This window comes from Anomaloglossus baeobatrachus, chromosome 11 (assembly GCF_048569485.1).
Source record: "Anomaloglossus baeobatrachus isolate aAnoBae1 chromosome 11, aAnoBae1.hap1, whole genome shotgun sequence".
In the NCBI taxonomy this organism is placed as follows: Eukaryota; Metazoa; Chordata; class Amphibia; order Anura; family Aromobatidae; genus Anomaloglossus; species Anomaloglossus baeobatrachus.
The window spans coordinates 172,225,254-172,250,968 of NC_134363.1; the positions used below are offsets into that span (position 1 = coordinate 172,225,254).

General features: G+C 45.3%; 1 protein-coding gene across 2 annotated transcripts in view; it reads right to left on the bottom strand.

Moving 5' to 3' along the window:
* LOC142255928 (uncharacterized) overlaps positions 1 to 25,715 on the bottom strand; it is a 102,097-nt gene that overhangs the window by 13,743 nt on the left and 62,639 nt on the right. The window contains exons 1-6 of one of the 2 annotated variants that reach the window (XM_075327376.1): positions 8,060 to 8,280; positions 5,974 to 6,083; positions 2,403 to 2,542; positions 2,067 to 2,289; positions 1,435 to 1,557; positions 483 to 702 (exon numbers count right to left, since the gene is read on the bottom strand). In XM_075327376.1, coding sequence (XP_075183491.1) covers positions 483 to 702; positions 1,435 to 1,557; positions 2,067 to 2,289; positions 2,403 to 2,542; positions 5,974 to 6,083; positions 8,060 to 8,157 — 914 coding nt within the window. In that variant the 5' untranslated portion in view covers positions 8,158 to 8,280. Of the gene's footprint in view, positions 1 to 482; positions 703 to 1,434; positions 1,558 to 2,066; positions 2,290 to 2,402; positions 2,543 to 5,973; positions 6,084 to 8,059; positions 8,281 to 25,715 lie in introns of those variants that run through there. The other variant, XM_075327378.1, reaches the window with a different exon arrangement.

A 25,715-nucleotide genomic window follows, 5' to 3' on the forward strand; every position in this document is an offset into this window, starting at 1 on the left:
AGTACTGGGAGCAGTGGGGACAACAAGGATCTATACTGAGAACAGTGGGAGCCACAAGGATCAGTACTGGGAACTGTGGGGACGAAAATGATAAGTACTAGAAGTAGTGGGGGCCACAAGGATCAGTACTAGAAGTAGTGGGGGCCACAAGGATCAGTACTAGGTGCTACCAGTGCTGACTAGGCCTCTGAAGGTAGAATGTGGGCACTGACCAGGCCTTGGGCGATGCATTTTGGGATATTAGAGGTTCGCTTGGTGCCAAAAGTCCCAGAGCTAAAAAGGTCAAAGAGAATGTGGTATGCTAGAGAAAAGAAAATGCCACAGAGGAAAGTTGGTCCATCGGCTGTGGTAGCGGCAGGACAGGTGAGCGGTTAGATGAAGTCTTTACAGTTAAGGGACAGGTCCTTCAAGATACCCTTTCATCACGAATCCTCTATCAACCTACATAATTATCGTCTGCTAATTGCCATCAAGCTTCGTACCTGTAAAATGGGTGGACAGTAAGGTTGTCAGCGGGTGGATGGGCCGGCCTAATGGGCTCTATGATCTTTCCACCGGAGAAGTCACTTTGATACTTCGTCACCAGTTCCACTGGAAATCGTTTGGCGACATTTTTGGGAAGAGATTCCTTAGTTGCAGGTTTCTTTTCCAGCGGTAGAGGATGAAACGTAGACTGATGTGTTGTAGTCATGAAATGCTCTCCTGTAAGCAGATATTTAGTGTAAATTACGAGTGATGAAAGTAGCCTGGGAGGGAACAAGTCACAAGTTTAATTTTATGTTTACGACTTGAGTAAACCCGTTCTGATCTGGACTCTTTCTAAAAGTGCTTGCCATTAACCAAGGATGCCAGGAAGCAAGTACTTGACCACTACGGTCAATGATTGGCTGCAGTGGTCTTGTGTCAGTATGGATCAACCTCCCGGGTAGCCCTTTTCCAAAGACGGACACAGTGTCATTAAAGCAACTGTGCACAACTTTGACTACAATGTTCTACCTCCTTGTATTTATTTGGTCTGTTACCAATCACTTGCTATATCTCTATGTAGTTTACCAAGTCCCATTGTAATGAAATGGAAGGATTTGCACTTCAAAAGGAGTGGATTTGGACTAAGAACTGCTCTTCATATGTCACTTCAGAACACTGATTGATGGTTCCTCTCATCTATCCTATGACTTTAGCATGCTTACTCAATTCTGTTCTCTGTGGAGAAGGGAATATGTCGCTAGCAGAAACCTCTGATTTCCACTGAGAACAAAAAATTCCAACATCTGTGACCCTTCTTCCCCCCCGACATCTATGGTTGAGGGAGAGTCATGACTCGCCCAAATGTTGGTGGTCAGTTCGGCCATAATTGTCAGAAAATTCGCCTCGTATTTGGCCACCTCTAGGACAACCCTGCCTTATTTAGTTTACTGTAGTTCTTTCCTTTACCCTCCATGGCTAGATGATCTTGAGAAGCTTTCACTGGTTCCACCCTCTTCAGTGTCTTCTCTATAAAGTGATCTTGGGTTGTCGTTTTCATGTCGCGAGCATCTCCAGGAAAGAGCAGAGAACCTGTAAGGAAAAGTAAAGGTCAGAAATGGAGGGAAACAATCTCAGGTCATTGAATTATTCTTATTTCCCTGAAGGATAAGATTCTTCACTGTAGTGCGAAAAAAGAAGAGCATGGTGTCATGGGGAAGGACAAGGACGCCCAATAAACCCTTTCTAAACCTTATGACTCAACTCAATAGACGACATGATAATGATCACCCATTGGCTTGGTGGGGCAGTTTCTACACTTCCCGTAGACTGAATTGGTGAGAGCTCATGAGAAGAGCCGGCTCTATTTTGCTGTTGCATCTTTTTGGGACCACAACCACCATATGGTTTCTACTGCTCTAAGGGGATCACTGGCTGGTCCTTCTGCCATCAAAAATTGGTATGGCTCGTTATCATGACCCACTAACTACCCAACCATGGGATTTTTTGGACTGTCTCAGAACAAAGACAAAAGTGATTCTTTTGCCCATCATGTCACTTGCGTCATGTCTTCTGGATATCGATCATTGGCATCTTGGTACCTGCAAGAGTTGGCAGTTCTCCATAGAGTGGTTGCCTCTCCGCTTTCCATTGCTTGTACTGTTCCTTGTTTGTTGTGATATGTTGAATACTTGAAGCATGTAATGGGTGCAGGTTATCCGGGGGACGGGTGGGCATAGTTCGCTCGGCCTCTTTGGGTGGATAGTGGAGGCCGTATACGGTCTGGTTCAGTAGGGGTTCCTCTGGGCTCTGGTAGTAGCCATCCTGCGCACAAAATGCAGAGTATATATCTGGTGGTTTTAAAGACATGCATGTAATGATCTAATGACGTGTTCGGGATGTATTTATACAGTATATATTACACGGATCAGGCTTACAGGAGGTATATATGGCTTGGGTCGTCCTTCTAAGGGCCTTGGTATAAACTCGGTCCTTTGTGTGGTAATGAAGTTCATAGGTGGTAGGTAGCGATGGACAGGCGTATGGAGGGGTCTCTTACTGCTTCTCGGAGGCGCATCTGTGTGAAGAACAATGAAATATAGCACCATGACATCAGCATAGATACTGTAACACTGCCATGTGCATGATGCCGATGGCTAATCTGTGCGGCCAGATAGGGAATGCAACGCCAACCGGCCGGCCAGTCATTTTAATCATTGGCATGGACGACGCAGCTATAACAGACCTCATCTGCACATTCACATCTCAGATTCCCAAATTCCGAATATTCCAGCCAAGAACACAAGAAAAATAATACTACCATACAATGCAGATTATAGTGCGCCCTAAGGTGCAGTATATGGCGGATATACACAACATTGTCTTCGGATTTATCTCTGATCCTCGATCGAGGGACAATATTTCTGGAATTTATTCCTTAGGAAATACAAATAATGGGAGATCGGACTCCAGGCAATATGGACTAAAATGATATAAAAAGAGTCATTTACAGACTTGGATTTATTTACTCGCAGTGCACGGGCACTGCCAGGACATCTGTGTGCCAATCTGCCAATACGAGTGAACTATTGTTTTGGGAGAAGTTTAACTGTCTCTAAAACTTATATTATGAAACTGATAGGTTGATATAGCACGTCAAAAGGGGTTTACAGGATCAGAATTTTTTTGCAAAAGCAGCATTGAGGGATTATTGATGGATTTTTACATTTTACAGAGTAGAACCTTTGAATCAGCTGATTTGTAACAGCAAAAACTCAGGTACTAAAACCCATATTGTAAAATAATGAGGCCGCAATGAGCACTAGTTTCATGCACATGGTCATATTTCAGCTCTGACACACAGAGCTCACATCCAGCCTATATTACTGGGAGAGACACACAGAGCTCACATCCAGCCTATATTACTGGGAGAGAGACACACAGAGCTCACATCCAGCCTATATTACTTGGAGAGACACACAGAGCTCACATCCAGCCTATATTACTGGAGAGACACACAGATCTCACATCCAGCCTATATTACTGGGAGAGACACACAGAGCTCACCATCCAGCCTATATTACTGGAAGATACACACAGAGCTCACATCCAGCCTATATTACTGGAGAGACACACAGAGCTCACATCCAGCCTATATTACTGGAAGATACACACAGACCTCACATCCAGCCTATATTACTGGGAGACACACAGAGCTCACATCCAGCCTATATTACTGGGAGAGACACACAGAGCTCACATCCAGCCTATATTACTGGAGAGACACACAGAGATCACATCCAGCTTATATTACTTGGAGAGACACACAGAGCTCACATCCAGCCTATATTACTGGAGAGACACACAGATCTCACATCCAGCCTATATTACTGGGAGAGACACACAGAGCTCACCATCCAGCCTATATTACTGGAAGATACACACAGAGCTCACATCCAGCCTATATTACTGGAGAGACACACAGAGCTCACATCCAGCCTATATTACTGGAAGATACACACAGAGCTCACATCCAGCCTATATTACTGGGAGAGACACACAGAGCTCACATCCAGCCTATATTACTAGGAGAGACACACAGAGCTCACATCCAGCCTATATTACTGGGAGAGGCACACAGAGCTCACATCCAGTGTATATTACTGGGAGAGACACACAGAGCTCACATCCAGCCTATATTACTGGGAGAGGCACACAGAGCTCACATCCATCCTATATTACTGGGAGAGACACACAGAGCTCACATCCAGCCTACATTACTGGGAGAGACACAGCTCACATCCAGCCTATATTACTGGGAGAGACACACAGAGATCACATCCATCCTATATTACTGGGAGAGACACACAGAGATCACATCCAGCTTATATTACTGGGAGAGACACACAGAGCTCACATCCAGCCTATATTACTGGGAGAGAGACACACAGAGCTCACATCCAGCCTATATTACTGGGAGAGGCACACAGAGCTCACATCCAGCCTATATTACTGGAGAGACACACAGAGCTCACATCCAGCCTATATTACTGGGAGAGACACACAGAGCTCACATCCAGCCTATATTACTGCGAGAGACACACAGAGCTCACATCCAGCCTATATTACTGGAAGATACACACAGAGCTCACATCCAGCCTATATTACTGGGAGAGACACACAGAGCTCACATCCAGCCTATATTACTAGGAGAGACACACAGAGCTAACATCCAGCCTATATTACTGGGAGAGGCACACAGAGCTCACATCCAGCCTATATTACTGGGAGAGACACACAGAGCTCACATCCAGCCTATATTACTGGGAGAGGCACACAGAGCTCACATCCAGCCTATATTACTGGGAGAGACACAGAGCTCACATCCAGCCTATATTACTGGGAGAGGCACACAGAGCTCACATCCAGCCTATATTACTGGGAGAGACACAGACCTCACATCCAGCCTATATTACTGGGAGAGGCACACAGAGCTCACATCCAGCCTATATTACTGGGAAAGACACACAGAGCTCACATCCAGCCTATATTACTGGGAGAGACACACATACCTCACATCCAGCCTATATTACTGGGAGAGACACACATACCTCACATCCAGCCTATATTACTGGGAAAGACACACAGAGCTTACATCCAGCCTATATTACTGGGAGAGACACACATACCTCACATCCAGCCTATATTACTGGGAGAGGCACACAGAGCTCACATCCAGCCTATATTACTGGGAGAGACACACAGAGCTCACATCCAGCCTATATTACTGGGAAAGACACACAGAGCTCACATCCAGCCTATATTACTGGGAGAGACACACAGAGCTTACATCCAGCCTATATTACTGGGAGAGACACACAGAGCTCACATCCAGCCTATATTACTGGGAGAGACACACAGAGCTCACATCCAGCCTATATTACTGGGAGAGGCACACATACCTCACATCCAGCCTATATTACTGGGAGAGGCACACAGAGCTCACATCCAGCCTATATTACTGGGAGAGACACACAGAGCTCACATCCAGCCTATATTACTGGGAGAGACACACAGAGCTCACATCCAGCCTATATTACTGGGAGAGACACACAGAGCTCACATCCAGCCTATATTACTGGGAGAGACACACAGAGCTCACATCCAGCCTATATTACTGGGAGAGACACACATAACTCACATCCAGCCTATATTACTGGGAGAGACACACAGAGCTCACATCCAGCCTATATTACTGGGAGAAAGACACACAGAGCTCACATCCAGCCTATATTACTGGGAGAGACACACAGAGCTCACATCCAGCCTATATTACTGGGAGAGACACACAGAGCTCACATCCAGCCTATATTACTGGGAGAGACACACAGACCTCACATCCAGCCTATATTACTGGGAGAGACACACAGAGCTTGTCTGTTGAACGGTAGATTTGGATATTTCGACTTACATTTAATACCATATTGAAAAGGAACCATCATCACTTACTCTTTGGGATGTTGAACGTGGCTTTATAGTGGGAGATGTAGCATTCGCCATTCGTCCCTCTGCGCTGAGTGCGTTGCCGTTTTTTGCAGTCCTTGTGATGTTTGTGTCGCCTGTAGAGGTGCAATCAAAAGCACAACATTTACAAATTCTGCACCTTACATGCCCATCGCCCTCATCCAAGCATCTGTATCCCAATTTTAATTTTACCCATATTTTTAGCAATTTTTTTGCAGGAAGTGATTGAGTGCAATGTGTCCCCCTTAATGACACCCAATGTTTAGCCCATGCTCCATTTCTACCCTCTTGAATGTCCCTTTAAGGCACCAGTACTGTCTGATGATGGATCTGTCCAGCATTATCCACAAGACGTAAGCAAAAACAATGCATTTTACAAATCATCAGAAGGTTTTAAGGGAATTATACATTTTTGGGAACATTTTTTTACTTAAATGCATACATTTGAGATCTAAAACATTGTTTGCAATTGGGTATGATTAAAAATTTTGCACTTTTCTATTTCTGGCTTCAAATTGAGTTAACTGAGAATCTGTCAGTGAGCTCCATCATATTAATCGATGGGAGCTTTGTAACCATTATCGTTTTCTCAGCTTCTCTCAGCTGATTTTCAGATCACATCAAAGTTGAATGTGGAAAACATGAAAGAGCTGGAAAATAACCCCGAAATTGTGCAAATTTTTTAAATACACCCAATTACAAAAATTATTTTTTTGGAACCCAAATACAGTGAAACCTTGGATTTAGAGTAACTTGGTTTGAGAGCGTTTTGCAAGACAAGAAAAGCGTTTTACAAATGTGTAACTTGGTATAAGAGCAATGCTTTGCAAGAAGAGCAAATACTCACCGTGCACACGTCTGGTTCTGTCCTTTCACCCCGTTCTGACCCGCTCTGTAGATAACTTTCTCTACATATGCACTGTATTCTGTATACTGTATACCATTGCACAGTACAGTATATACTATATAGCATGTCTATCTATTTGCATTTGTGGATACAGTATTGTACTTTCCAAGGCTGCTTTCACACATCCGGTTTTTGCACTGCGGCTCAATCCGGCTCAAAAACCTATGCAACGGACGCGGCGAAAAAACGGATCCGTTGCATAAGTTTTTCCATGCGGCCGTCCGTTTTTTGACGGATGCGGCTTGATACGCTTGATACAGAGCATGCGCAGTGAAAAAAAACATATGGCGGCCGGATGCGTTTTTTGCCGCAGGACGCCGCATCCGGCGTCCATAGGCTTGCATTGTAAATCGCGCCGGATACGGTGCAATGCGTTTTTTTTCGCCGCAAACAAAAACGTTCGCTTCAACGTTTCATCCGGCCACCGCATCGGCTAAATATGCCGCATACGGCAAAACCCGGATGCAACGCAAGGCCATGCGGCACAATCTGGCGCTAATAAAAGTCTATGCGGAAAAACCGCACTCGGCGGCAAAAAAAAACGGATGCGGTTTTCCCGCAGTTTAATTTGTTTTTGTTCTGTACAGTAATTTGTATTAGTGTAGTGTAATAATTTTATATGAATACAGCACATTATATTGTGCTACTGTAATAAATTTGTATAAATACAGTAAATATTTTTGGGTTGTGGAACGAATTGTCTGTGTTTCAATTATTTCCTATGGGAAAATTCGCTTTGATATAAGAGTAACTTGGTTTAAGAGCGCACTCCCGGAACCAATTATGCTCGTAATCCAAGGCTCCACTGTACAAGTAAAGAAAAAAAAAACAACAATATTTGATCTAAAAGTTGAAGAACCCACACAAAATCAATAGATTTGGCAACATCACGGGAGACCGTTAAAAATTTGGGAACAGTATTCTGCAAATGACGGATTCAGCTCTGCTACATCCGCGAGTTTGCGGAATCCAGGTGCTGAATGAATAAGCATTTACCTCTCCATGTAGCAAGTTGCATCACAAAAAAAAGTTTCCGTTGTTTTGGAAATAGAAAGTTTTGGAAACTTTTGCAACTTTTTAGAACTTTTTTTTGGCTGCACTGAATGTGACATAGAAGATCTAGAGATTTCCTGCGCATAATGGCGAATATATATATTATCTCACCCGCAGTCGCACAGCTCGCAGATACAAGAGACCGACGAAGGATCCATGTTGTAAAATTGGCGTATTGTGAATGCAGGATCCCTGTTTTGTGTTTCCATGGATCCTCGCCTTCTCCTCGCCTTCTCCTCCCCTCTCCATTTAGAATAGAAAAGCCGGTTTTACCAGAGGAGATTGAGCGGCTTATTGTAGAGCCGGGGGCCTGTGGTTTGTGTACCTGACAACCTCCCAGCAAACAGGGACAGAGTACAATGGTGCGGGCAGGAAGAGGACAAAGCCAAAAAGAAAGAAAAAGGGGCAGCGGTAGGCTGGCAGGGCGCAGCGCCCGCACCACCGGCTTACGCTGTCACATCGCTGGATGCAAATATTCATATTAATGTTTGCAAGAAAATCCCTGCTGTGCCGAGCTGCTTACAACTCACACACAAAGCAACTGATCTGACACTTTTTACCTTCTATGAACCTTAAACTTTATAGATTTCAGCATAGTTACATTCTTAAAGGGAACCGGTCAACGCATTTTACACATAAAAGTAGTGGTATGACGGTATAGGCGCCTCTCCCCCAATACAAATGACACCTTTCTTGTAGAGATCTGATGCACCTGCAGCGCCCCTGAACCTGTCAGGGCACTACAAGGTACTGCATCCTGTCAAAGATGCAGGGCCTACCCCCGGGGATCTGGAATACCAGTGCCGGTAACATCAAAACACAAACATTCCCTGTTTCCCTCTCCCAATTATTGGTGACTGACTACTTTGGGGCCCAATGGATGGCCACCCAGGGGTGGAGCCGATCCGGTCCACTAGACGAAAACCAGGGGGGGGGGGGGAGTGAGACAACATGACAGTCGGTAGTGACCGTTGTAAGAGATGGATGTGTCTAGAGACAGGGTCGTGTAGCAGTGACCTAGCTGGTGAAGGAGAGTGGTTGCCAGGAAGGGTACGACAAGGTACCCCTGGAACCATAGCACCGAAGGGGCACAGGACCCTAGGTCAGGTGAACGCTTCAGGCTACCTGACAAATACCTGCATAGTGATGGGACCATCAAGGACCTCACTGACCCAAGAATCCGGGGTCATCAGCAGTAGAGAGCCAGGGACCATAACAGAACACCGACCCTACAGCGTTCACACTGCCCGCCGTACAGACCAGAGACTGCCAACAGACAGTAGGGGACTCCCAGATGCTCCAAGCCACGGGGACCCACCAACCAGTGAGAGGTGCAGGGGAAAGAAGCCCCCAAGTTACCACACCGGCACTGGGACTAGAGGGACCAGGAGTCGAAATCAGCCGTCCTCAGTAAACCAGAATTACCACCGCTGTGAGCAAACACCAATTTCACTGCATTCCCATCGCATGGTCTCCCTTCTTTCCACCCCGAACTCCATCCTCTACTCCCTGGGGCTCGGCTCTGCTTGCAGAGGGCCCAACATCCAAGCTGCCATCACCACCATCACCAGTGGCAATAAACTGTGCAGTGGCGGCTCCATCTACCTAGCCGCAACCCGCAAGTGGCGTCACGACATAAACTCTCTAATCTCCCCTGTATATAAACCGTTTACAAGCGACCCCCAGGGTCATGGAACCGGGCATCGGCCATTACACACCCGTGACACAGCATCCCTGTACATATAGGGCCCGGGACTGAGTACCCCATAGCCCTGGGCGGCACACACCAATCCTGGGAAATCTAGTGTAGAAGCCACATGCAAATCAGGGGGGAAGTGCTCTAGGGGTGGGTCAATGCACTTGGACCGCCCTTTATGCACTTTCAATCTGAAAAGTATTCAAAATTATTTGTTTCTCTAAACAAATATTTTTAAACCAAACATCAGAATTTAAGTATCCGCAGAGAGGAAAAACTCAATGAGGTCAAAAGTAAAGATGAGTGTATTAATCCTTAACGAGTTAGGTTAGCAAAATCTCAGATTCTGGTGCATCTGATATTTTTGCAATTCGATTTGCACAAATATAGTAAAACGGAGGCCAAGCTGCCGCGATTCCTCTACGGTGGCTGGAAACTGGATAAAACACATTTTGCCGTCTTTGCACCTGTCCGGTTCTTTGCGCCGGTCTTTGGTACCTTGGATGCCCTCCTTTCGGCACGGAGGCCAAGCTGCTGCCATTCCTCTACGGTGGCTGGAAACTAGATAAAATAAATATTGCCGTCTTCGCACCTCTCCAGTTCTTTGGTACCTTGGATGCCCTCCTTTCGGCACGGAGGCCAAGCTGCTGCCATTCCCCTACGGTGGCTGGAAACTAGATAAAATAAATATTGCCGTCTTCGCACCTCTCCAGTTCTTTGGTTCCTTGGATGCCCTCCTTTCGGCACTGAGGCCAAGCTGCCGCCATTCCTCTATGAGAGCTGGAAACGAGTTAAAATACATTGCCACCTGCGCACCTCTCCAGTTCTTTGCGCTTGTCTTTCGATCCTCTGATGTCCACCTTCCGGCACTCAGGCCAAACTCCCGCCATTTCTCTGTGGGGGTTGGAAACTGGATAAAATAAATGTTGCCGTCTTTGCACCCCTCCTGTCCCTTGTGCCTTTCTTTGGTACCTTTGATGCTCCCCTTCCGGCACGGAGGCCAAGCTTCTGTCATTTCTCTATGAGGACTGGAAACTGGATAAAATACATTTTGCCGTCTTTTCACCTGTCCGGTTCTTTGCGCCGGTCTTTGGTACCTTGGATGCCCTCCTTTCGGCACTGAGGCCAAGCTGCCACCATTCCTCTACGGTGGCTGGAAACTGGATAAAATAAATGTTGCCGTCTTCACACCTCTCCAGTTCTGTGCTCCTATCTTTAGTTCCTTGGATGCCCTCCTTTCGGCACTGAGGCCAAGCTGCCGCCATTCCTCTATGAGAGCTGGAAACGGTTAAAATACATTGCTGCCTTCGCACCTCTTCAGTTCTTTGCGCTTGTCTTTCGAACCTCTGATGTCCGCCTTCCGGCACTGAGGCCAAACTGCCGCCATTTCTCTGTGGGGGTTGGAAACTGGATAAAATTAATGTTGCCGTGTTCGCACCTCTCCGGTTCTTTGTGCCTGTCTTTGGTACCTTTGATGCTCCCCTTCCGGCACTGAGGCCAAGCTTCCATCATTTCTCTATGAGGAGTGGAAACTGAATAAAATACATTTTGCTGTCTTCTCACCTCTCCGGTTCTTTGGGCTTGTCTTTGGTTCCTCTGACGCCCCCTTCCGGCACGGAGGTTTTACATGGTCGTTATTGATATGCGGCGTCCCCGAACGTGACCCCTTGGGATCAATCATTGGGCTCAGTGCCGGAAGAACCCAAGTCTGGCACATAGGGCACAGCAAAGGAAGAAGTCAGGTGAGGGCCAAGGACAAGTGAGTATAATGGATTTTATTATTTTAACCCCTGAAACATAAAAAAACATCTTTTCACAGCAATAGAAGACCAAATTTTATTTGGAACAAATCGATTCTTCCGGCATCAAGCAAATTTGCCCAAAATTAATGTTGATAGATTTGCTCATCCCTAGTTATATGATATTTGCCAACTTGATGTGGTCGGCATCTGTAAGATGAACACACTGCCCCAAATATCCGGAGTGACCATTCAACTTTTAGCAGCTGCGCCCCATGAAGACCACGCTCCACCTATTCTCCATACCTCTACACCCCTTATGGCACTTTTCCAAAAATATGGAGAGCAAAAATCTCTGGAATTGTCAATTTACACGAGGTTCTTGGCAGCTTTGGCCACACGTCGGTGATTTTACAACCTCTAATGGAGTTTGGGAAGTCTCCAGTTCGCGAGTAGGCGTTTTAAAGAGCAAGTTGCCAATCATGAACTTTTTTTTTTAAGGTGTCCATACTTTTGGCCACCACTGTGCACATTGGGGCAAATTGGACATCAAACCATCAGGGTTGGTATCACTGTGATCTTACGGACGCGAAAAATCACATTGTTCAGACATTTTGCCGCAGAAAAATAAAGATAAAACCTAAATAAAAAAATAAAGAAAAAAAATTTCAGTTTTGTTTTTCTCACCATTTCCCCTCCACTTTCCCTAATCTACATTGCTCAGTAAAGGGAATGATATCATCTCTTCTCCTAAAAATAAACCCTAAAAAAAACACCAAAAAAGCCCTCTATAGAGAAATAAAAAAAGTTATAACTGTTGGAAAAGGGAGAGAAAAAAAAAAGCAAAACACAAAAACAAACAAATTGCCCGATCACGAAGGGGTTAAGCAATGAATCTCGAGCTCTGATTGGTCACTATGGACAGTTTTCCCGTTTCAGATATTTTTGAGATAACGAGACCTACGCTGGCTCCGAATATTTAACCACCACTTCTCCAAATTTGCCAATTTACCCAAAGTTAAAGACTTTTTGATTTATAAAGTCTGAAAAACTTCTAAATCCATTTTAAAATCAGAGAATAAAATTATATTTGTCGTCGCCAAAATGGTAAGCGACGTTTCACGCTTGTTTTCATGTCAGCAATCGCGTTCTCCTGCCAAAATGCAATTAGATTTTGCTGCTGACATTTTGTCTTAAACACACAGCAAAAGAATGTAAAAAAATACCAAACCCCCTCCCAAAACTAAAAACACATTTTATGGATCCCATAAATAGATATAAGCAGCTTCTGTGACTGCATGTGCCGCGGCTCGGGTTCATGTTGTCAGCGTTACCATGGTGACGCGCCACGCATCCTTTCTGCTCGGGTCGTCGTTTTATTAGGTCTGCTTTACAAAAGGCCGCTGTGTCTTTCCTTTTAACCTGCGGCGCGGGGGGCACATACTTTGTTATCATTTCCGAGAAAATACATTTTCTTCATTTTTTTTTTTTGCAATTCCTAAAAGACCTAAAAGGACTTAATGGCTTTAACACTGCATTTACAACTAGCAACTTGTCTGCGGCACTGCGGGCAGCGTCATAAGGCTCCTCACAGTGCCAGCCTGTGCATATATATTTATATATATATATACATACACACACATACACATATATATATATACAGTGTGTATATATATATATATATATATATATATATATATATATATATATATATATATATATATGTGTGTGTGTGCGTGTATATATATATATGTTTGTGTGTGTGTGTGTGTGAATATACATACATATATATAAATATATATAGAATGTATGTATGTATATACACACACTAAAACTATATATATATATATATATATATATATATAGTTTGTGTGTGTATATACATACATTATATATATATATATATATATTTATAATATACACACATATATATGTATACATATATATGTATATATACACATACACACATATATATGTATATATACACACACACTGCTCAAGAAAATAAAGGGAACACTAAAGTACTATTGTGCTGTTTAAGTGTTCCCTTTATTATTTTCTTGAGCAGTGTAAATATCTATATATATAATTGCCTTATTCTGTCTGTCTGTCTGTCTGTCTGTCTTGCTCCAAAATTGTGTCCTTACGGTGACACAAAGCTGATTGGCCGCTGGGCTCGCCATGGCCCCGCACGGATTGGCCGCTCGCCCAGGCTGCGCCCCCACACGGATTGGCCGGCCGCTCGCCCAGGCTCCGCCCCCCCCACAGATTGGCCTCTCGACCCGGCACCCTGCAGGCATTGGCAACTCGGCCACGCCCCGCCCCCCTCACGCAATGCACGCTAGCTCTGGCCCCGCCCCCCCACGCATTCCCCGAACGGACACGGTCACGGAGCCACGACTCCCAGGTGAGTACTGTACCCCCGGGAGCCCACATCAGCGTACGCCGCAAACCCAGCCGACACATACCCTCGCATTGCTGGGGCTGGCCGGCGTATGCTGGTGTGGGCTCCCGTGCGAGTGGGGGACGAGATACGCTGGTAACCATGCTAGCATAGTTACCAGCGCATCAAGGTCCAGCAGCGGCGGAACATACACACACGCACGCACATAACAGCACCCACATCAGATCACACTCACTCTCACACACACATCACACACACCTCACATCGCATCCACATACTCACAACATCCTGGGATATCGCTTGCTTCTCGGCGGCGATACTGTGCTGTGAGCTTCCAGGACCTGCCAGAGGATCACATGGCCAGAAGCATGTGGTATCTCCGGATGTTGTGAGTGTGAGCGCGTATGTGCAATATCGTCAATGTGTGTGTGCGTGAGTGTATGCGATCGGGTGTGCGTGAGTGTATGCGATCGGGTGTGTGTGAGTGTATGCGATCGGGTGTGTGTGTGAGTGTATGCGATCGGATCTGTGAGTGTCGGCAGAGGAGCACGGCGTGCTGGAGGAGGCTGGGAGGAGAGAGGCTGATCCTGGGGAAGGCTGGGATGGGGAGGCTGAGAGAAGAGAGGCTGATGCTGGGGAAGGCTGAGGCTGGGAGGAGAGAGGCTGATGCTGGGGACCGAAAAGGCTGATGCTGGGAGGAGAGAGGCTGATGCTGGGGGAGGCTGAGGCTGGGGTAGGCTGGGAGGAGAGAGGCTGATGCTGGGAAGAGAGAGGCTGATGCTGGGAGGAGAGAGGCTGATGCTGGGGGAGGCTGAGGCTGGGGTAGGCTGGGAGGAGAGAGGCTGATGCTGGGGTAGGCTGGGAGGAGAGAGGCTGATGCTGGGGACAGAAAAGGCTGATGCTGGGAGGAGAGAGGCTGATGCTGGGAGGAGAGAGGCTGATGCTGGGAGGAGAGAGGCTGATGCTGGGGGAGGCTGAGGCTGGGGTAGGCTGGGAGGAGAGAAGCTGATGCTGGGAGGAGAGAGGCTGATGCTGGGAGGAGAGAGGCTGATGCTAGGGACAGAAAAGGCTGATGCTGGGAGGAGAGAGGCTGATGCTGGGGACAGAAAAGGCTGATGCTGGGAGGAGAGAGGCTGATGCTGGGATGAGAGAGGCTGATGCTGGGGACAGAGAGGCTGATGCTGGGAGGAGAGAGGCTGATGCTGCGGGTAGAGAGGCTGATGCTGGGAGGAGAGAGGCTGATGCTGCGGGCAGAGAGGCTGATGCTGCGGGTAGAGAGGCTGATGCTGGTGCAGCATGGGGGATGGAGCACGATGGGGAGTGCGCAGCATGGCGGATGGAGCACGTTTGGGAGTGCGCAGCATGCCGGATGGAGCACGTTTGGGAGTGCGCAGCATGCCGGATGGAGCACGTTTGGGAGTGTGCAGCATGCCGGATGGAGCACGTTTGAGAGCGCGCAGCATGCCGGATGGAGCACGTTTGGGAGTGCGCAGCATGCCAGATGGAGCACGTTTGGGAGTGCGCAGCATGGCGGATGGAGCACGTTTGGGAGTGCGCAGCATGGCGGATGGAGCACATTTGGGAGTGCGCAGCATGACGGATGGAGCACGTTTGGGAGTGCGCAGCATGGCGGATGGAGCACGTTTGGGAGTGCGCAGCATGGCGGATGGAGCACGTTTGGGAGTGCGCAGCATGGCGGATGGAGCACGTTTGGGAGTGCGCAGCATGGCGGATGGAGCACGTTTGGGAGTGCGCAGCATGGCGGATGGAGCACGTTTGGGAGTGCGCAGCATGGGGGATGCAGCACGATGGGGAGTGCGGAGTATGGCGGATGGAGCACGTTTGGGAGTGCGCAGCATGGCGGATGGACCACGTTTGGGAGTGCGCAGCATGGCGGATGGAGCACGTTTGGGAGTGCGCAGCATGGCGGATGGAGCACGTTTGGGAGTGCGCAGCATGGCGGATGGAGCACGATGGGGGGTGCGCAGCATAGGGGATGGAGCACGATGGGGAGTGCGCTGCATGGGGGATGGAGCACGATGGGGAGTGCGGAGTATGGCGAATGGAGCACGTTTGGGAGTGCGCAGCATGGCGAATGGAGCACGTTTGGGAGTGCGCAGCATGGTGGATGGAGCACGTTTGGGAGTGCGCAGCATGGCGGATGGAGCACGTTTGGGAGTGCGCAGCATGGGAGATGGAGCACGATGGGGGGTGCGCTGCATGGGGGATGGAGCACGATGGGGAGTGCGCTGCATGGGGAATGGAGCACGATGGGAAGTGCGCACCTCCCCCCAACACACACACACACACACGCGCGCGCACTGCACAACACACCACACACACACTGGGAACCACAAACAACTGCCCTACACAGACACCCACACACACAGACAACGCTGCACACACACAACACCCAACACACAAACACCGCGGCACACACAAATATACGCACATACCGCACAACACACACATTGCACAAAACATACCTCCCCCCAAAACACACCACACACACACAAACCGCGCAACACACACACACAACGCTACAGACACACAGCGCTCCACAAACAACGCAACACACGCAACACACATACAACACCGCTCTCACCCCCCGTCACACCCAGACAACACCCAGAACATGTACAGCCCCTACACAAACACTTGGTAACTACACACAACAACATCTATATATATATATATATATATATATATATATATATATATATATATAACAAAAATCATACATGAACTACACAATACGTAAATTCTAGAATACCCGATGCGTAGAATCGGGCCACCTTCTAGTATATATATATATACATATACACATATATATATATATATATATATATATATATATATATATATGTATATATATATATATATATATATATGTATATATATATATATATATATATATATATATATGTGTGTGTGTGTGTGTGTGTGTGTGTGTGTGTGTGTGTGTGTGTGTGTGTGTATATACATACATTGTATATATGTATATTCACACACACACATTATATATATATATATATATATATATATATATATATATATATACTGCTCAAAAAAATAAAGGGAACACTAAAATACTATTGTGTTGTTTACGTGTTCCTTTTATTTTCTTGAGCAGTATATATATATATATGTGTATATATATGTGTGTATATATATATATATATATATATACATATATACACACACACACAAGGTACACATATTATTATATATACACACTCATACATACACGCACACACAGTCATGGTCAAAAGTTTTGGCTCTCTTGATTTTGTTCTAGGAAATTAAGTATTTGTCCCAGAAAATTATTACCATTACCAATCTTTTTGTCAAATTGTCTCTCTAGGGAGGAAGGAGACAAACTCTAGCGCCGCCTATTGGATGTAGCAATACTAAAAGTCAAACGTGGCCCTTTAACCAGCCTTTTCATATGACTAAGGTTTTATACCAGATCAGAACCTCAATTCGCAGACACTGTGTTTCGGGATGATTGCCCCTCGTCAGTGCAAAGTATGAGATCTGATCTGGCTGTATGAGAAGCTATAGTGGTTTCTAAAGGGAAAAAAACCCGTCTGGCTGCCAGTGAGGGGTCTCATAGCTTTTATAGATTTTTTTTGTTCTACACGTGATTATTTCTTTTGCGTGTATTGGAAGAACACAAAAAATACAGGGCAGAGATGGTGGCAGATGATTGCCTGCAGAGGTCATGTGTCATCGGAGCCGGAAGAACGAGATAGCAGACACTTCTTTTCCAGCTCAGTTGCAATGGGACCTTTGCAGACAATCTCTGATTGACTGCAGCAAGTGTGAGCCAGCATACGGAAACATATGGACCCCAATGCAAATTTTCCAACAGGACCCCCCAAATACTGAGGGTCCTGAATAGTATTGGGCCAAGAAGGGACAGGGGCGAGTTTAACTATAGTTAAACTATGGCTGGCACAAGTACAAAGGAATGGCACGGTCCGGTAGGAGAGTACTTTTTTTATTTTAGCTCCTCTATAGGCTCATTTCTTTTTAGACTCCTGTGATCACTGGGACCAGTAGAAGAAGTTACAGCACCGCTGACCTCCTACAACGGGACCAGTAGAAGCAGTTACAGCACCGCTGACCTCCTACAACGGGACCAGTAGAAGCAGTTACAGCACAGCTGACCTCCTACAACGCTCCTATGAGAGCTGTTCTTCGAGATATAAGAAAGGCAGAAACCTTTAAATACCATTTCTGCGCTCTCCTTCTCCAATGACCTTGGCAGCTGAGCAACTAATCCGTGACTGCACACATACTTTCTTTCATCCTTGTGCTCCACAATAAGGTCCATTAATGACCGCCATAAAAAAATATGTATGTAGTTTTTTTTACAGCACATATGTTACCCCTCTTCCGAGTCTTGACCTCAACTATCAACACGCCATGTTGTACACCTTCACTTACAAGACTGTTACCCTCTGTAGAGTGTGCCGCCCCTTTGCAGTGGTCGAACCGCTCGGATCCGGGGGTGATGATTACTCGTGGTTCGAAGGTCTCCGGACCTGGGGGCTAGGGGCCACACTCAAATGTAAAAGGGGGATATTTACAGGGGATTTGATATAGTTTGTGACGCCATCTGTGGTGTTCGGTAATTGGGGAATGCCGCCGCTGCTGTAGGGAGCACCCGGGGTGATGGAGTGGGGCAGCAAGATAACGTTACCCTCCACAGGTAGGGGTAGGCCCCGGGACTCTGGTTGGTGATGCGGGGACGCAGTGCAGGGGTCAGTCGGGTACTCACTCAGCAATGAAGCAGACGCTGACAACAGGGTAAACCAAGTCTCTGGCTGCTGTTGCCTCTCGAGGGGAGCTCGTCCTGGTCCCGTCCCCTGCAGCACTGCCGGTGGTCTGTAAGCTGCTACCTGGCACCAATTTAGATTGTCCTAGTGGCCCGGTAGCTTGGAGCTATCCGGGCCCCACTTCCCACTGTGGCTAAGTAAAGGAGCCTGCTCTCAGGGCTCACGCTTGAGATTTCAATGGGCCGCTTGCTAAGAAAGCCCTATACCTCTCGTTGCGCTAGTGCCCTGATTTTGGAGCTGGTGGGAACAGTCCATAAAGGCCTTCTCCTACGCAGGTTAATTGCTGGGTCGCCTGAAGCTTCTCTCCGACCTAGGGTCTGTGTACCTCGACGTGCCTTCAGTCCCGGACCGGTGATAGGACCAGGCTGCTGACCGTTCTCCTTGATGGGTTCCAGGAACCTAGGCTCAATCCCCTGCGACCGGGGGTCCGACTCATCTAGGTCCAGATCACCGTCTGCGACCTAGTCTGCTTCTCCCCTGGGAGCTACAACTCCCAGCTTCATCAGAGCTCCCCACGGCTCGAGGGTTCCTACTCAACTCCACTTGACACCTCCCACCTCCCTGCCTGACCCCTAGGTGGGCGGCCCTAATCCTGCTTAAGCAGCCCACTGGTGTGCCTGACAGGTATGGTGCAAGGTGTATCTAGGATTTGTGAATACTGGTGCAGGCAGTACTGCAGGTTAGGTTCCCAGAACCATGGGGGGGGTTGAATACTGCACGGGGAGGGCAGTTTGTGCAGTACCCTGTGACGACCTGTATAGTCCAGGGGCGTCACAAGAGGACCACTGGACCGACTGTGGACCTTGTAGGATATATGGAGCTAAAGTATCAGCCCCAGCGCTTTGTTATAAGTTGTTACCAAACCCAAAAAGTTCTGCCCCATTTAATAAGAACTATATCCAGACATGGCTTTCTAGACGGTCACATGAAGATCCTAATCATTCCCTTTTGTTTGTGTAAGTAGCTCAATGTATTAATAAGTAATGTTAGGGGAATGCTGCACTATTTATTTCTAAGAACTATCCACATTTCTAGAACACCAGAAGTGCAAAGCTGCAAAGTAAAACATTTGTGCACAGACAGATTTTTGGAAGGGGTCATCTCCAAAAGACGCCAGAAAAAGTGTAAAGACGATCACCGGTGAACCCAGACAGAAGAGGCCCCTGCGTAAGAACAATATATGGACCCTTTGCCGTCCAATAGTTCATCCGAATTCACAATTCCACCTGGTTTGGATGTAGAAATGGCCCCCTGTACCTTTTGGGCCCCGGTTGCACTAATCATATGTCCGCCCCTGCTTCCAATTCATTTCCATTGCAAAACAACTTTGCTGGTCATATGTGAAGTCTATTGACATTTTTCTTTTGCTTCCAGTTTTAAAAAAACATCCGCTGAGAAAAATAAAGTGTCCATCACTTCTTTGATACCTATTCTAATGGAAAATGCTCCAAACTCTGCACTGTCCAATCAAAAAGCTGGAAAAAATTATTTCCAAGAAACACTTGCATTAAGAAAAAAAAAAAAATCAAACTCCTTCAAAAACTCCCTTGAAAAGAAAAGTTTCCTAATACAGTTGACACTAGAAAATTGTAAATTTTGACCACCTTAAAAAAAACAAACAAAACTGGAACACTTACCGCTATTCTACAGACCCTTCTCATCAAGTTGCATTTGATGCACTTTTGACTTAGTACCTTTGGTGCACTTTTGATTTAGTGCATTTGACGCACTTTTAATTTTGTGCCTTTGACGCACTTTTGATTTAGTGCCTCTGATGCACTTTTGATATGGTGCCCTTGATGCACTTTTGATATGGTGCCCTTGATGCACTTTTGATATGGTGCCGTTGATGCACTTTTGATTTGGTGCCCTTGATGCACTTTTGATTTGGTGCCCTAGATGCACTTTTGATATGGTGCCCTTGATGCACTTTTGATATGGTGCCGTTGATGCACTTTTGATATGGTGCCCTTGATGCACTTTTGATATGGTGCCCTTGATGCACTTTTGATTTAGTGCATTTGACGCACTTTTAATTTTGTGCCTTTGACGCACTTTTGATTTAGTGCCTCTGATGCACTTTTGATATGGTGCCCTTGATGCACTTTTGATATGGTGCCCTTGATGCACTTTTGATATGGTGCCGTTGATGCACTTTTGATTTGGTGCCCTTGATGCACTTTTGATTTGGTGCCCTAGATGCACTTTTGATATGGTGCCCTTGATGCACTTTTGATATGGTGCCGTTGATGCACTTTTGATATGGTGCCCTTGATGCACTTTTGATTTGGTGCCCTTGATGCACTTTTGATATGGTGCCCTTGATGCACTTTTGATATGGTGCCCTTGATGCACTTTTGATATGGTGCCCTTGATGCACTTTTGATATGGTGCCCTTGATGCACTTTTGATATGGTGCCCTTGATGTACTTTTGATATGGTGCCCTTGATGCACTTTTGATATGGTGCCCTTGATGCACTTTTGATTTGGTGCCCTTGATGCACTTTTGATTTGGTGCCCTTGATGCACTTTTGATATGGTGCCCTTGCTGCACTTTAGATATGGTGCCCTTGATACACTTTTGATTTGGTGCCCTTGATGCACTTTTGATTTAGTGCCTTTGATGCACTTTTGATTTAGTGCCTTTGATGCACTTTTGATTTAGTGCCCTTGATGCACTTTTGATTTTGTGCCTTTGATGCACTTTTGATTTTGTGCCCTTGATGCACTTTTGATTTAGTGTCCTTGATTCACTTTTGATTTGGTGCCTTTGATGCACTTTTGATTTGGTGCCTTTGATGCACTTTTGATTTTGTGCCCATTATGCACTTTTTATTTAGTGCCTTGATGCACTTTTGATTTCGTGCCTCTGATGCACTTTTGATATGGTGCCTTTGATGCACCTTTGATTTCGTGCCTTTGATGCATTTTTGATTTTGTACATTTGAAAGAATCCAAGTACAGTAACTGTATTTTAGAAGCCACAACAACGGCTACCTGTTATTCATACGTTTAGTGGTTCTCAACCTGCTAAAAAATCAACTAAAAATGGCATTGATGGCTTTAAAACAATGGATAAAAGGCGAATTCCTTCTTCAAACCCCAATGGATTCCTGGCCAGTGTGCAGCCGGTGGTCAGCGCCGGTAATTGCAGAGATCTGCCGAGGTCGGCCGGTACAGGAGGAAGCAGAGGACAGCAGCTGTATTGGCTCGCTTCACACTGACAGTTTGCCAAAATGCAAGTCAATAATAATTTACTATTTATGTATCGTCTACTTCATCCATCTAAAAATCCATTTTTCTTGATGCAGTATTAATAGTCCATCCACTAAGTAATCAGCAGAGTCAATGGGTAGTGACCCCAAATTCTGCCTGGGACTTGGTTGACTGGTTGACGTTTCTCCTCTACGTAGCAGCAGCTATTTCCGGCCCAGCGCCGGCGTCTCACGTATACATAAAGAGTTGCTTTTAAATAACACGGCTAATTTATGCAATTTTTCACCTTAAAAAAAGTATATTAATTGAAACCATGGAGACCAAACATTATCTTAATCTTTCGGAAAGAAACAACAAGCCCTTTTCATGCTAATTTAAAGTAATTTAATTTTCTCCAGCTTGTTAACCATGTGGGCTGCGAGACGGATCCCGGGCAACAAACGCGAGTAATTAAAAATATCACCGAATGTTCGAAGCGTTATCACGATGTGTAAAAAGAGAGCAAAAAATGTCAAAAGTACGAAGGCTGCATGATGGTAAATAAGGCAGAACAGTTTCAGATTGTATATATATATATATATATATATATATATATATATGTATATATGTATATTATATAAAGCTGAGTGTATGTGTGTGTGTGTGTGTGTGTGTAGTGTATGTATGTGTGTACGTGTGTATGTCCACTAAAGGAATCTGCACTGTCGCATTTACAATCACGAAATTTTGCACAGACACCCCATGTGACTCAGGGAATGTCATAGACTAGCTTTGGATGGGAAAATTTAACCCTGAGCTTTACAGTTACTCTCCAAAAAACCTGCCTCCATTGAAATCAATGGAGCGGCGAGCTATAGGTTATTAATAGCAGCTGTGAGTGGTTGCTATAAGAACAAAATAAATTGTCATTATAAGAAGCTTATGTGTGAGGTAATAAGATGTCGGTGGGGAGACGGATAGAGAGAGACAGAAAGAGACAGACAGGGAGAGGGAGACAGTCAGAGAGACAGACAGAGACAGACAGGGAAAGAGTCAGAGACAGGGAACGAGACAGACGGGGAACGAGACAGACGGGGAACGAGACAGACGGGGAACGAGACAGACGGGGAACGAGACAGACGGGGAACGAGACAGACGGGGAAAGAGACAGACGGGGAAAGAGACAGACGGGGAACCAGACAGACGGGGAACCAGACAGACGGGGAACCAGACAGACGGGGAACCAGACAGACGGGGAACCAGACAGAGAGAGACAGACACAGAGATAAAGAGAGACAGACAGAGAAACTAATACAGAGCCAGAGAGACTGATAGAGACAGAGACAGACAGACAGAGACAGAAGATGTAAGAGAGACAGAGAGACCATTACTATCCCGGGCAACGCTCGGGTACTACAGCTAGTAAGTATAATATATATATATATATATATATATATATATATATATATATATATATGTGACTGTCTGTAGGTTTATCACATTGTTTTCTTTCCTTCCATATTCACTTTTAAGTGTTGTTTTACAAACTTTGCATAAATCCATAGTACAAGTGACTATAAGAGATTTTGTAATATATCTTGTTCGATTGTTAGAGAAATTTGCTTCTTTCTCCATTTATGAGCCGTTTTTCTCCTCCCTCCACGCCTTTATCTCTCAAAGCGAGCTGTGAGTTCAATTCTATCTTCCTCAAGACAAGATATGCTGACAGTTCCCTGAGGGATCAGTTTACAGCTGCCTTTTGAAGTCTATGGAGTGAGGAGGAGAGACAAGCTTAGAGACATAGACAACAAGAGAACTGGAGTAAAAAGTGTATTACACTGTTAGTATCAAATTTCATTAGCTATACGAAACAATTTGTCATCATGATAAAGGATCTTCGCCTCCCCTCCCTGAAGAAGCCATTAGACTATATAGCTTTTCACGTTGGTGAAACGTACGTCGGTAGGCTTAGGGGCTGCTTTTGTTTGGGACACCAATCACAGAAAAAAGTTTACTCCTAAAATACATACTTTATTAAAGTACAAAGTTAAAAGAAATAATGAACAATAATATAACAATGTATTGTTCATTATTTATCTTTTAACCTTGTACTTTAATAAACTATGTATTTTAGGAGTAAACTTTTTTTTTTCTATGATTAATTTTTCTGCTTGGTTTCTCCAACTTACCAATTCCTGTGAATTTACACTTTGTTTGGGACAATCTGCTTGTATGTATTCCATCTGCTGGATATTTTACATCTTACACTAGGCACCTTATTGCGGCATTGACTAGCTGTAAGGGCTCTACATGTTCTTTTGCATTATGGGAGATTGGTATATATGTTGATATCCTGTATGGCATTTATATATGGACAATTGGGCAATAGTTAAAGCACTTGCACTTTTTCTTGCATCAAATACATTTTTGGCCAGGGTATTAACCCATACATAATATGACCTAAATGGTGTTTATATCTATCCTTGATGTATTAACATCCTAATCTGAAAAATTCTACTTTGTAAATAGACGTTAGTATGCCTCAATGGGTGTCTATTACAGATCCCTTTTGATCTGCATACAGACTGTGATCCCTTCCTGCCACGGGGTCCTTCTCCCATATCACACAGTCAAGAGAGCGAGAGATGGATGAACAATCCAAAGAACATTTATTCCAAGCAAAAATCAGATGGTCCATAAAATAATCCACCATACAGAGGGTAAAATAGTCCAGTAACACGGATATAGTCCAGTAAGTGATAAATGTCCAGGTCTCTCTGGGAAGCCACAGCTTCTCCCACAGAGGATTCATCTTCCTGCTTCTCTCTTGAAGTTCTCAGACAGACTGAATAATCTCCCAGGTAAGGAGAGAGTATGGTGAATCCCAGGCCCCCTCCCCCAGAATTAGGGACAAAAGCCTGGCAGGAGGTGATTATCCTGCAAACAGGACAATATACACAAAATAGACAGAGCATCATGCCTAAAATACGAACCTACACAAAATTATACACAACTCTCCATATTCCACCATCACACTTCCAATGCATGTTTTTATCCTTAAATTTTTTTATAACCACTTTTTGTGATCCTTTATCACGATGAAAATTTCTTTTGCATAACTAATAAAATTTGATACTAAAAGTCTAACACTACTCCAGTTGTCTTGTTCTATTCAAATTAGGAGTTGGTGTTGGCAATGGATTAACCCAAAATTGCGTATCCATATGCTAGTATGCTTCATATGGTTATGAGGAGTTCTGCTTTCAAGCATAGAGATACGCAGAAGTCTTTGATGCTTTCTAGTACGGTAATTATTTTATCTTACCCCAGTGCTGGATTCACATCTACACTGCTCAGTGCTGCTGTATAATGTCTGCTGCTTCTGAACAGGTTTCATCATTTCATAGATTTTAAGGTTGAAGATAGATTTTAGTTCATCAAGTTCAACCAATAGCCGAACAATGTTGATCCAGAGGAAGGTAAAGCTCCCCATGGGGCTTTAACAGGAGTGACAACGGACGTACGGTTCACAATAAAACTCAAGGGGTACACCAGGGACACTAACAATGGCGGCCCCTAGCCATACTGAGGGGGAAGATGGGATACCTCCTTCACTCACCTGCAGCTGTACCCTGCACTCCTAGCCAGTTCCTATACAGGTTCTGCACCTGTCACCACACATGATACCCGAGACCCTGGCAGACTATGTAACAATTAATATTAATAAAGTTTCTACTTTTATAAAAATATATGTATACACTTTCACTTCATACCTAATCATTATCCTGGTTGGGTTGTTGTCTCTGTGTAATAGCCCTGGCTAGTAAGCTGGCAGGTGAGGGACACTAGCCCCACCGTTGCACTAATAAAAACACCAAGGGAAGGAAA